The sequence below is a fragment of the Hydractinia symbiolongicarpus genome, chromosome 7 (genome assembly GCF_029227915.1).
Source record: "Hydractinia symbiolongicarpus strain clone_291-10 chromosome 7, HSymV2.1, whole genome shotgun sequence".
Classification (NCBI taxonomy): Eukaryota; Metazoa; Cnidaria; class Hydrozoa; order Anthoathecata; family Hydractiniidae; genus Hydractinia; species Hydractinia symbiolongicarpus.
Genome location: NC_079881.1, coordinates 32,769,778 through 32,783,533, shown reverse-complemented (window position 1 = coordinate 32,783,533; position 13,756 = coordinate 32,769,778). Strand labels below are relative to the sequence as shown.

The following is a 13,756-nucleotide window of genomic DNA, read 5'->3' as shown; positions in this document are numbered from 1 at the left end:
TTTGAAGTCTTGTGTTGGCAGTTCCTGAGTCATGGCCCACCCAAAGAGGTTGTTGGCATCGAATTACTGCAGATACGAGGATTCTTTGGTTTCAGTATACTCATTACACATATACTTGTTGTTGGCCGTGACACAGCGATGTACTGCTTGTGTGATCCCTCCACAAATATTCTTTTCAATCATATGGAGCATGTCAAGAGCACTAATTTTATTCTCGTATAATTAGGTGCTGCTTTCTAGGCCGAGGAAATGTAGAAGTGTACAGGATCCAGCTTATAGCTTGTTTCTGTCGACTCTAGATTTCTTCCTGTCGTTGGTATGACTTCTCTTAGAGATAGCGAAATGTGATTAGTAATTTTAAACTATTAATGAATTCTTATAACATGTTATTATAACCAAAACAAACTACGACTGGGTTTTTATTAGATAAGCTTTCGGCTTGAACTATAACCATGATAAAGCTTGTCTAATAAAAAACCCGTTGTAATTTGTTCTGGTTTTAGTTACATTGAAGTGGGTACCATTTACCATGTTGTTATCTGTTCTATGTTGTCAAAGACAATTTTATTCCTACATATACGCAGAAAGACATTCGAGGACTAAAATATGCTTTTATTACCAGCAAAAATCTAAAAATCAGAAGTCAGAACCACATTTTTTTTAAATTACTAAGGGTTGCTCGACGTTGTCCATCGTATTGGCTAATGCTGAATCTTGTAAACACGACAAAGCTGAACTTCACGGTTTGAAGCTAAGGAATCATGACTTGGAACTAAAGATAATGCTAAGAAATGCCATCAGTAGTGCCAGGGAAAGGAGAGGAAGTTTTGAACTTTTTTTCTTAACCAGATTTACAAGAATTTAAGGCATTCCACAAGGAAAATTAAAGAACAGAAACATACGTAATATACAGCTAAAAAACTATATTCCTCTTACGTTTTGACTTTTGACCCAGCTAAAAATCTCAGTATTGTCCTTTCATACTTAGTCTAGCTAGCTATAGCGGAAAAGTTCAATATTTAAACTTGACCATATTTTACTTAGTGTTAACTAATAAATGCTATTGAAGATATTATTTCGGTTTGTCTGTTGAGTATTCATTTTACTTTGCCCGATGATGGGAGAAGGATCTCCCGAAACGTCGCCTAATAAACTATCATGTTCAAGAAATGATAAACTTTCCACAGTAATAATAAATGCAAGTTTATTCCTAAATATAGCTATAGGCTAGCTAAGCTACCTAAGAACAGCATCAAAAACGTTGAGGCTGTTATCTTTTGTAAACATCCCCAGTGGTAAGCCTGTATAAGTACCAAATTTTATGTGTACATTCCTTGTGCTAATGAGTGTAATCCAATTACCCTGTACATAGAAACTGTGAAAAAACCGTGCTTTGCTATTTCCCGTAACCTGTACTGAGATTTGCTTGTGATATATATTAGAATTAAGTGTGTTTAACTTTTTTAGGTATGTATTTTGTTGCGTTATGTAAGGTTTGTGCGTATGTGTGTGTACGCCTCGTGATGTTTCGCTGCAGTTGATAGTGATTTTTAATAACTACTTTTTTCTTTTGCATGTTGCCTATTGGGCACAAGCGTTTGTGTTTTATTTATATTGTTGCTTGTTTACTTAGCTTAAGGCGCGTTTGTATTCTCCCGGTTATAGTTTAATTTATTTTATTTTGTAAATAAATTCTTATTTTGGTTTCCAGACGTTGGAAATATATAACTTAAAACGCGTTTAAAAATTTTTTTATACCCTTATAGACCTGTGTAGTAACAACGACGCCTTGCAGGGTCATCGAATGGCTTTGTGCTGATGTTGCATCCTCCCGCCTGGTTGTGCACTTTCTTTAACACCTTTGTGAGCCCCATTATCGGCTGCTAAGGAAAGGTACCGTACGACTTATTCACCTCATCTTTCAGATGATCCATGGTGTTTCTGACACAGTCGTTGCCATGGCGAATCTTCAGCAGATCCGGTACATTTCCGTAAGCAAATCTGTTATAGGTGCACCAGCCAGAGGGTATGTGCTTAATCAGCGTTTTACTCTGTCTGCAATCTTCTTCTACCGAGATGAGTAGGCTTTCAGAGTTTGCGCATATAGAAAACGGCACTCTAAACTAATTCTGGTTATCGTGTTATTTCAAACATTTTTCACTCTCCTTTGGCATTGCAACGTTGACTGCCTCGTGAAGGATACAGTACACATAATGCTTGTTTTTCGTATCAGTTGTGTAAAAGGCGTACAAATAGCTAAGACAGAATTGCATTGGCTTTGTATTCTTAGAGTTCTTGCTGTCTAACAACCTTGACAAGGTTTTTTGATGATGGTGTAGTACGTCGCCGTCTGTGATGAGAAGTACGTTTACCTGTTTACTACGCGTTAAGTTGTGGTCTGATTGTCGCAGGGTATCGATGCTATTTTCCGTGGCGCTCTCTACGTTTACCGAGCGGTTCTCTTCCGATATTTTCATGGTTTAGTGCAGCAATAACGGCCCATTTTAAGCATTCTTTATCTTCATTCCTAGGGTTGGTGATAGCCTTCTTTCCAGAGGTCCAGGCAGGTTGCTCTATGTATGAGACCCTCTTGTGATTCCCCTACCATCACAGTCTACATCTGTGCGCAGGATCCCGTCTATGGTAAATCCGCCTTGTGGTAGAGCTGGATTCTCTATGTTATGGATCTGCGCAAACATAGTATCCAGTATATTATCTACAATACTACCCTGAAAAACGGAGGTTAGATTGCTGTATAAGACCTTGCCTATCGTCTTCCGCCTCACGCTGAAAGGCTAACACCATATGTTATTAATAAGTTATTTTTTAGTTTTTGTAAGAAAAAATATGCAGAAGCTTTCTTAGAAAGATTTGTCCTCAAATTGATAAAGGATTGTGACTCAGACATTTTGCCCTGATATTTATAAGGATTGTTAAACAAGGTTAGCACCAACAAAAGGGAAGCAAAAAATCTTACCTTGGATTTCATTATAGCTGCAAACATTTCCATTTTGATTGTGCTTGAGCGATACAATAACATAATTTTATTCTTTGATGGCTGATAAGACATCAAATTCATAATTTGCCTTTCCCTAAAATAGTCACGGACGGGCAATAAAATAACCAATATTTTAATAACTAAACTTTCATTTGAAAAAAAACTACAGGCGTAGAAAAGTGAATTATATTATGTTGTCCACTCCGTTGTATTGTTTCTTGGTTGTATGAGTTTCACAACGTTGTGCCTTCTGTGAATTCATTCCCATTCAGTCATTGACTCTCCGAGCATCGATTTACCAACATATGAAGTTGCCTATCAGTCACAAGAGAAATTTAATCAACTTTTGCATTGATCATTCATTTTCTATGATTGCGGAACAGTTAAGGAAACTTTTTCGAAAAAACCTTTCAAAATGTCTATAGCATTTTCAGTTATTTTAATGGATGGAATTTCTGCAGGCCATTTTTTTTTAACAATTTTGCTCAATGAGAAAGAAATGCGTCCTAGACTCGATTATGATATTTAAATAATAATGTAAAGCACTTGGTAAAATGAAAAAAATGTCAAATTTATTAACGAAAATGAATAAAAAGGAGACGTCAAAAACATGACCCTGCTATGAATTTAAGCCAGGACTGCAACTCACAAAATTAACAACATGTAACATTATCTTTTATTTGTTGTTCAGTGTTTTCTTTACTCAATATAAAAGTGATTTATATGTATACTAGTCGATAAGGCCCGTAGAGAAATCCACTTAGGCAGATGGACAATGGAAAAATAGGTTGTTTTAGATGTTTTGATGACGTCAGCAGTGCAAATACAAAATAAATATATTTTTTTAGAATTTTGTATACCTGTTGCCTTCATCGTATAGATCTTGAAATGCTGATCAAGAAAATGTATATGATCATGTATCTTTGACAAACGGTTGCAGAGATATCAAGGTTTAAAGGTTTTTTGATGACGTCATCAAACCGTCCATTCCGAAACGGATTCGGGGACCCAGGTTTGAAAAACTTACCCAAATTGGTCCCAGGTTGTCCCTAGTTACCCACGCGGTGAAAAAACATTGACGTCACCACCTCGTTTCCAAGTTATTTGGCCTCAAAGTTTTAAGTGCATTGTAATGGCTTCACTAATCTTAATTAACTTTCCTTTGACGTCAATACTATTTTATCGGTAAAGTTTGGTAAATTACAAAACAATTTTATAGGCGATGTTTTATAGAATTTGTTAAAGAAAATTTTGAAGAATGTAATCCACTTTGCAAAAGTGACAGACAGACACACGGAATTAGCGTATTATTATATAGACTAGTCGATTAGGCCCGTGGAAAAATCCACTCAGGCAGAAGAACAATGAAAAATTAGAAGATTTTAGGAATTTTGATGACGTCAGCAGTGTCCTGTTTATCTACGTAAAAATTGAATGCGTTTTTGATAGTTGTAAAGGCCTGTGGAAAAATGACAAAAAAGCAGTAAAAATAAGGATAACTTACGAAAACGATAATGTTACAAAAAAGAAAACTTGGGATTTTGTTTTCCATAAACCTCCATAAACCTAAAAAATAATAAATTATGATGATAATATTTTAATATTTTTGTTTCCTGTAAAAAGATAATTCAATGGTTACATACAGACCGTATAATATTAATATATTGATAAGTAAGTTACCTGCAGTTGATGCTTCTTGAGTCTTTTCAATACCAAAAATATGTGATGCAATTTTAACATGGCATGCCCTGACTTTTAGTTCATGAATTATCTCCTTAAAAAGAAAATAATCCACCTAACGAAGCGCGCCACGGGAAGGCAAGTGATGGGGCTTTGCGCTTCAACCTAAAAAAGAAAAAGAAAAGTACGTAGTGTGCTTTTGTACTAAAGAGAGTTAATAAGGTAAGTTTTGGGCAATATGACCAATTCCAGTAGCTTGTGAGCCCCCAATACCAGTGAATGTTGAAGTGAACTAAATGTATTTTAATGTTTGACTACATAATATAGATAACATTAACAGTTTTTATAAGAACAAAATGTTTGAACATATGGCTTCAGAGGCCCAAAAGTTTAGAACATGTTAAGAACATTTAAGTCTTTGACAATATCACGAAGTACGGAAATGCTCCTTTACACTTACACAAAAAATGACAAAATCAGAGGAAAGTTACGACCAATTTAAGAACAATTTGAAAAGTTGAAAGGCCTTCTTTAAGTGTTCTTATAAAAAAAGATGTACCATAAAACATTGGTTGAATTAATCTTTTTTTTGTTATCAAAATAACTATTATAAATAACTATTATAATTACTATATTAAAAATAAATTATCATTAAAATAAACCACTCAACAGACAAACAAAAAAACGAACCTCTGAGGTATCGATTACAAAAAAACTGAATAATAGCACATGCATGAAATTGATAAAAGTAGAGTATACAATGATCAATAATTATCGTACAGGGTGAAATAATGGAATAATTGAATAAACATTTTTTACAAAGTCAGTGTTTGTAAACATTGCTTAGATATAAATAATAATGCCAAATAGAATAACTAATTGCCGTTGTGGTATTATTAGATACCTCAGAGTAAAAAAACTAAACACATACACGAACATAAAATCTAATAATTTAAAATAATAATAATTTAAAAACTTAATAATAATAATTGTTGTTTGTAATGGTGCAGTTGTTGTACTGAGTTTGAACAGTGTATGTGTGTTGATGTTTGTGCTTTTGTCTTAGGTGTTTTTTTTCCACGAAAAATTGGGTAAATCCTGACCCCCATGTGCTCTCCACCACTTAAATGATTTATTGGACAGGGGGACAGGATTTTGCTTTCTATAAGCCACGTAAGCTGTATACGTCAAAACTAAAAAAAGATAAAACAAAATGGAATATGTTATAAAAATAATAAAAATAGACACTATTTATTATGAACATATCCGTACCTTCTTTCTTTTTTTCCACTTGTTTTTCTGTGTCATCTAAAATATTTCTGTTATAATAATCTGGAAGGAAAAAATATATTAAAAAATTGAAGGCGGAGGTGACAAAATAGGACAACAAAACATACCGTGTACACTTTCAACTTCACCTTCTAAAAAATTTAAGAACAATAAAAAATATTAATCCCATTATTTCACTTATGCTGTAGCCTGGAGTTTAAGAAAATATTAAAATGTAAAAAATAAGAATACCCTGCATTTCTGCAACTCGTCCACTACTCTCTAAAAAACAAAAATTTACAACAATAAGAACTATTAATCACAATGTTTTCCTCATGCTGTACGAAATATTAAGATGTAAAAAAGTAAGAATACCCTGTCTGTTTTCAACTTGTCCACCTTTTAAAAAAAAAGGAAAAACTATTACTAATCACAATAAAAAATGGATACTTCCTTTGTGTTTGTGTGATCATGGATGTGTAAGTATATGAAATGTTTGTGCTGGCTGTTATTATGCTCTAAATAATAATGATGTGTATAAAAATAAGGGCGATAACAAAATTAAGTTTGGTTAAATAAGGCTATGCCAAATACCTGATTTATCCTTCTCTGGAGTTTTTAACAATTTTTCCTCCATCACTATTTCCAATATATTATTATAAGACTAAAAGAGAATGTTAAGAATAAAATGTACATTTTACGACGGTAATGGTTCAGTGGTAACTGTTGTGACAATACATATATGGCTGAATAGGAAGAATAATGTAAAAATAAGAGCAATGTGAATTCATTTGAAAATGTGCCTTGGCTTTCAGTTCATGATTAGCATATATAACGCAGCTATTTTTCTACATAAAGTTTTTGTGTGAGTTATAGTATTGGTTGAATTAGTAAAAATGCTTTTTAAGCTCAATTTTTTTGGCAAAAACCTTTTATTCGCATAACGAAAAAGAGCATCCTAAAAACTTTAATCGGTTTTTTTGTTAATGAATTTCGGTTGAATTAAACCCAGACGTATAGTTAAAGTTTGACTTAACCCTATTCTGTTTATCCATCTTCAACCTTTTTCGTATCTGAATGTTTTTTTTTTCTATTTTTACAGACTTTTTACTTTAAAAATTTAATCAAATAAGGATTTTTTTACCTCATATTTTTCATTTTATAAGATTGAGTTTAAAATTCAATTTAAAGATCGAGTTTTTACTACCGTTTAACACCCTGAAATAAACGCTGATATTATTTTTAAAGTTGTTAGAACACCTGATTTTAATGTTTCCTCATGTTCAAAAGGTGCAAAAAATCAGTAAAGCCACAATCATTTCAATCATTTCAAATTTTCTAAGTGTTTCTAAGTGTTTTTTGTTTGTTCTGATATATAAAGATTTACAGCTAGTTTAATTAAAAATACTGCACAAAATTTTGCACAGCCTTAAACAGCAATAATTGATGTTGCAGAATATATGAGAAAGCGGACTTAGAAATAATTTATGTTGCAAATTTCTTTTCTTAGTCCTTAGTTTACAATAAATCATTTTTTAAATTTATACGTTCATATGCTAATCACTTAACAAAGTGCACCACGCGAAGGTAAGCCATAGGACTTTGCACTTCACCTAAAAGAAAAAGAGATGCATGTGCAACACAACATTTAAATAAAATGTATCAATACTGTACTTTTAGGATTCACAACATATTTTTGGCATACAATAAATTTGAAAAAGCCAAAATAAATATCCGCAAAAAAGTAGTATCATCAGCTTTTTGTAAGGGTTGTAGCACTCTTCCCAAATTCACTGTTTTTAAATGTGAATACGAAATTACCATCCTGTTCAGTACAGTCAAAAGATATTATTTTGTTTTCCAAGACTTTTCTTATCAGATAAAAACCTCCCCCCCTGACTTTAGGATACTGCTGAACCCTAATTATTCTGATGAGCCTTATAAATGTATAAGACATGGGTGCACCGAATAGGAACATTTACCCCCATCAACAGTGCACGCTACTCTCATGTTGGCAGTACATTTCGCACAACACGGCGGATAGATATAAAGAGCAAATTATCTATTTTGTTTACTTTATATTTGCATTACATATACTACAACACAATTGTTCAATAAATTATGTAAGAACCTGACGGTAAACCACATTTTGAGTATAACATTCCCTATTAAAAAACCCTTGCCTGGATGAGGGAACAACACTTACTCGAACATCACCAAATGCTCTTGCTCTAGAAAAAGCAACATACAGCTGACCATGAGAAAAACATGGCCTGCGCAACAATATTCCAACCTTTTCAAAGGTTTGACCTTGTGCCTTGTTTATTGTCATAGCATAAGACAGCCTTAGTGGAAGCTGTCTGCGACGTAAAACAAAAGGCATACCTGTATCCGAAGGTGCAAGTTGCACCCTTGGAATAAGTACCCTATCTCCAATGGCATTGCCAGTGAGTACTTCAGCATCGACACAGTTGTCATGAAGACGTCTTATAATTAGTCGAGTGCCATTACATAAACCATTATTCATGTTTATGTTTCTTAATAACATAACAATGGCACCAGTTTTTAATTTAAGGCAATGAGGAGGCATACCTGAAGGTGTGATACTATTTAAAAATTCTACCGGATATTGATTCCGTTCCTCCTCCTCATCACACACAACATCATCTGCGCTAAAATAAACTTTTTCTTCACCAGGCAACAGCGCCAACACCTGATCATTAATGGTAAGTGAGTCATCATTTGTGGGTGTTAGTACCACAGATGATGCCATAATTTCCGGTGAAAGATTCCTAAACAAAGTATCAACAATACATTCATTTTGTATCACACATTGGGATGGCACTTTAATTGCGCCTTGGAAAGGTTCTTGCTCCCGAACAGGTAAAACACCTTTCCCAAGTTGCAGAAGCCATGCAGCAAATTGTTGTTCTCCTGGCCTTGTTCTCATGTTTTGATGTAATCGAAATTCTTTAACCAAGTGCCATAATGGAGAACTTTTTAAACACATGTCCACAATTTCAGTTGCTTTTCCTTTTCTGACAACAGGCAGTAACTGTGAAAAATTACCACCTAAAAGAACAACTTTACCTCCAAATGGAAGCTCATTATTACAAATATCTTGTAGAAGACGATCTATTGCATGAAAAGCATGCTTAGGAATCATGGAAGCTTCATCAAGTAAAAATAGACTCTTTTGTCGCAATTCTGCAGCATAAGCGGAAACCGGGGTTATCTTGCATGTACTGTTCTCTACAATAGGAACAGGTAACCAGAATAGTCTATGAATGGTGGTACCCTTTTTCAAAAGTGTTGCTGCTATGCCAGTAAATGCAGCAGTTCCAACTTGAAAACCCCTACCTGTAAGTTCAGAAATAAGGTAATTATAAGTAAAGGTTTTACCACTACCACCAGCACCTTCTAAATAAAACAGACGGTTGTTTTGGGCTGCATTGTTAGCAACATTTACAACAGCTTCTATGACTGCATTAGCCAGTGCAGTCTGTTCGTCAGTAAGTTGAGCCCTTAGTTGGGAAGCTCTTTCAGCCTCCATAGCTACATCAATGTTTTCAGCTGGGGGTAATTCATCTAAATGAGGAAGATTATAATCAGTAAGAGATTTACCAAATTGCCTAAGTACAGAATTAATATCTTGAAGCAGCCTGTACTCAGCATGTTCCTCATTCATTTGGTGAATATAATCTTCATACATTGCATCCTTGTACCTTGTCCACAAAGTAAAAGGATCAGAAGGTTCGCAGTGAGTAAGTATCACAGCAAACAGTTGCCTTAATTGTCGAGGCATCTGAAAGTTAACAGCTTCCTGCAAAGTATTGTTCCATTCAGTATCATCTTGCAGGAGACCACGCAATAAACAGGCGTCACGAAATGTTTCAGCAACATTGCCATTGACAGTTCGTAAATCTTTAAAAGAAGTTGCACCAGGTGTATGCAATAGCAACATACGTAAATAAAAAAGCTCACCTGCGCGAGGACTCACACTATACATTCTGGACACAATTTTACCATGACCGCGTTGTCTTGGTTTCCAAACTTTGTTCTTATTAAAAACAAAATGAAGAGGAATGTCTGGATACATATATTGGCGAGCATCATGATTCTCTGCATTTAACACAAACCAAGCTGTTAATTTTGTAGCCTGATCTGCAGCTCTGTCCAGAGCCTCTTCAGCCTGTCCTTGCTGAAAATAAACAATATGGTTTTTTGGCAAGTGCACTGGCAATCTATGGACAACATGAGATTGTTGGTGCATGGTCAATTCAAAAAGACGCCATATGGCTTCCGGTGCACTGACATACCGTGCATCTAAAAATGTCTGCACCTCATCATGATCAATACGTTCATTGATCTCAATGTTGGCACAATCATGACCTTTATAAATATATTTATAGAGGTATTTAACAGACTTAACAGACATGCACGCCTCCAAGTTTATATGTGCATTGTATTTCTTGGAAAGCCATGGATTATATGGAACAATCCAGCGATTATCTACGTCAACATTATTGACATTGATATGTATACCATTATCACGACGTCTATATAATGGATATCCGTTGACTTCAGCTACCGTAGATGCTAAAAAGTTCTTTGGAAAACTTTTTGTGCAAACACCATCTTCCATACATCTGGAATTAGGATTCAGATGTCCACATGGTCCATGAATCATACACGATCGTACAATTTCAAACAGCTCAGGGTGTTCCTGTTGATTAGGAATTTCTGCTGAAATAACACTGTCTATGTCATCTGCATCCCTAAGTTTGTCATTGGGATCTAAATGAATTAACAAATGACAATGAGGCAAACCCCTCTTTTGAAATTCTATAACATACACATGTGCTATAGTCTTACCTAGAACTCCCATTTCAGTAACATCTTTAAGGAGTTCATTTAGTTTCAATTTAAAAACTCGAGAAACTAAATCAGGCCGATCGTGTGCACGTTGGCCTGCAAACAAATTTTCTGTAATTTCACGCCATTTTGGATTGCACGTAAAAGTCAGAAAAAAATCAGGTTTTCCAAACTTACCAATAACTGCCATAGCATCTTGATAGTTTTGAGCCATGGCACGTGGACTTCCTTGAAAACTCGAAGGAAGAACAACAATACGACCTGGTTGAAGGCCTCGCTCTTCAGCTCGTGCATTCAAATGGTCAGCTAAACCTTCATAACTATCAACACGAAGGTTGGTTTGATTTGCTCGAATGTAATTTAAATTATTACCTTCAACTTTAACATAAGAATCAACACAATACTGCTGAAACAATTTCTTACCATAATGAATCGGGCTGAAATATTCCCGAGCAGCTAAACGGTAAGTATAATACTGCAACATTGTAGTAGTGTTGCGAGTACGGGTTGCACGTACAGCAACATGAGGTATCCTATTATGCCAACCTGGTTCACCCCTTGGAAAAAAAAGAGGATACACCATTGGATCCAAGTTTGCAGACATTGTGGAAATATTCTGTAAATCACCTCCACGCGGATAGATAACAACATCCCTGTTTCCAGGAGGTGCTCCATCTTGGCCAACAAATACTGCCGCAACTTCATCATGATGTGGCAAGTTGTAGCGCTTTCGGTCATTGCCAACTCTCATGTACATACGCACTTCAGATGGAGCACGGTTTTGTGCTGCTGCCTGATTCAATTCTTCAGCTTCAACTTCAGCCATGTACCTATAGGCAGCAGCAAACGGGCTTACTCTGTCCATAACATCTTGAACAGTTCGCATCACGTCTTCACGACAGCCATTATTTTCTTGGCGTGCCATTCTTTCGTTGAGAGCCCTACCTGCTTCATAAATATAAAGTTGGTTAAAAACAGGTGTTTGTCCTTCAGGAGGGTGAAGACCCCCAACACGATGCCATATTTGACCACAGATACGAAAGCATGGTGGTCCACGGCCAGGTGGGGGGCGAAGGTTTGCTCCAAAAGAAGCAAAGGCAACGGCACTATTATACTTACGTATATTTGACTGAAAGTTTTTTGCCTGAACAGTATCTGTATTTGTTAATAATTCCCCAAGCTGCTGAGGGTAAGGAGACAAATTATCTAATGCAACTTTACCAGTGTGACAACATTTAAAACAATTTTCATTTTCAAACTTTAAAGCTTGACAATAATCACATTTTTTGTCCATAGCACCTAAAAAATATAAATTAGGCAATACATTTTGACGTGCAATATTATAATACGGCGCATTATGCATTTCTCGAGCCATGGCTTGTCTATGAGCATTTTCAGCACGTCTATTGGCAGCCTGCTCATTAGATTCTAATTGTCTAGCAACAACGTGCCGTTGAGCATCCATAACTTGTCTGTTGCGAGTTTGCTGAGCTGATTCTGCATTGCGCCTAGCCGCATGTCTAACAGCATCATTATGCCGCCTATTATTGGCCTGATCAGTCGATTCCAATCGACGTAAAGAGGCAACACATTGAGCATTTTGCCTGCGTCTAGCTAAGGAAACATCATCATTATCTGATAAACGTGGTACTACATTTCTTTGCATTTCTTGTGGCAATTCAAAATTTTGGGAAATATGTGGTCTTTGCCTCAAGATGGCACCTACCAAACCTTGATTATTGTCATGCTGTTGCAACACAAACCTACCTAAATTATTAAACAGCCTAAAACCACGAACAGTATTACTGCTGTCATTAATTCCAGACTCATTTGACATTATATATATATCCTGATTAAAACTAAATGAAACAAATTATAGGTATATACCACAATTCCTAAAATGAGAAAAGAAAATGATCTATATATATGTATAATTATTAATGAAGCTAACTTGTTCAAATTTAAGAACTATAGAATTTCTTACTCGCAGTTTCTATGTTCCAAGTTATATAGATTCTGATAACCTTTGTTTTGGTCTTGTATCTATACTAAAAACCATAATAGAAAGAGAAACTCTTTTAACTTAGGTAGCTAGTCTTAAAAACATATACATAAAAACACAACCTGCCTTTAATACAAAAGGCTAGCTGTATATATAGGATACTTTAGCTAGACAGGCTTCTTTTCACACATTTGTAACAGTCTTGTGGCAGGCAAACAGATAAGGATGACGTGAGTAGTGATGTAAAGAAGCTAGTTAGACTGCTAAAAAATGTAGATAAACTGATATTTTGCTGTCTTTATCTACAACTATGGCTACAACTATGGCTACTTCTTTCCTTTCTTTTTCTTAACTAACTAACTATGACTGAAATCTTTAGCTTTTAACTAAACTTTTTATACAACACTGTAAACAACGATCCATGTGCTCAACACATTTGTGTAGCATTTTAAATAATTAAACACGCAGATTAGTTACGCACCTGGGGATACAATTATGCTAGCTTTGTTGTTATAAACAAATCAGAAAACGAAAGTATAAGAAACATTTCCCTTCTCTTTTTATTTCACTTTGATTTATGCGCACCTACATTTTCGCCTGAATAGGATATTTCTTAACGTAGTAAAAGTAAAACTCATAGTTAACTTGAAAGCTAGCTGATGTGCTGTAGTTATATTTGTTAAAATGTGATTTGTTCTCTGTATTTTAAAAAATACCATCAACATTTTTATATTTTTATTGAAAACAAAGATGTATTAGCTACCCTATTTATTAACACAACAGTGAAAGAGGAGAGAGTATTTAAAACTTTACCTGTAAATCCCCTTTACACTTCTCATTAACTGTATTATTTGTTGTTCTTTTTATTTTCTCACGGTTTTTTTTTTTGTTAATTCGCCTTTTTCTTTCTCTTCTAAATTTTTTAAGTTTTT

General features: G+C 34.9%; 3 protein-coding genes across 4 annotated transcripts in view; 1 reads left to right on the top strand and 2 right to left on the bottom strand.

The window, feature by feature from the left end:
- Window positions 1-679: 679 nt before the first annotated feature.
- Window positions 680-4,941, bottom strand: LOC130649207 (uncharacterized). Of its 2 annotated transcripts, XM_057455453.1 has the most exons (4): window positions 4,679-4,935; window positions 4,503-4,564; window positions 2,978-3,092; window positions 680-2,729 (listed from the first exon to the last, which is right to left on the bottom strand). In XM_057455453.1, exons 1-4 carry the CDS (start codon window positions 4,736-4,738, stop codon window positions 2,574-2,576), a joined length of 393 nt encoding a protein of 130 aa, XP_057311436.1. In that variant the 5' UTR covers window positions 4,739-4,935; the 3' UTR covers window positions 680-2,573. The 2 variants fall into 2 exon arrangements, 1 of the variants encoding a protein (XP_057311436.1); XR_008983017.1 differs by lacking the exons at window positions 680-2,729; window positions 2,978-3,092 and adding an exon at window positions 3,130-3,313 and having other exon boundaries at window positions 4,679-4,941.
- A 1,459-nt stretch (window positions 4,942-6,400) lies between these two features.
- Window positions 6,401-13,756, top strand: part of LOC130649205 (uncharacterized) — a 91,594-nt gene continuing 84,238 nt past the window's right edge. Inside the window, exon 1 of the mRNA XM_057455450.1 lies at window positions 6,401-6,410. The gene's annotated coding sequence lies outside the window, so the exon portion shown is untranslated. The remainder of the gene's footprint in view (window positions 6,411-13,756) is intronic.
- Window positions 8,067-12,659, bottom strand: LOC130648671 (uncharacterized). Its single transcript, XM_057454726.1, has one exon. It carries the CDS (start codon window positions 12,657-12,659, stop codon window positions 8,067-8,069), a length of 4,593 nt encoding a protein of 1,530 aa, XP_057310709.1.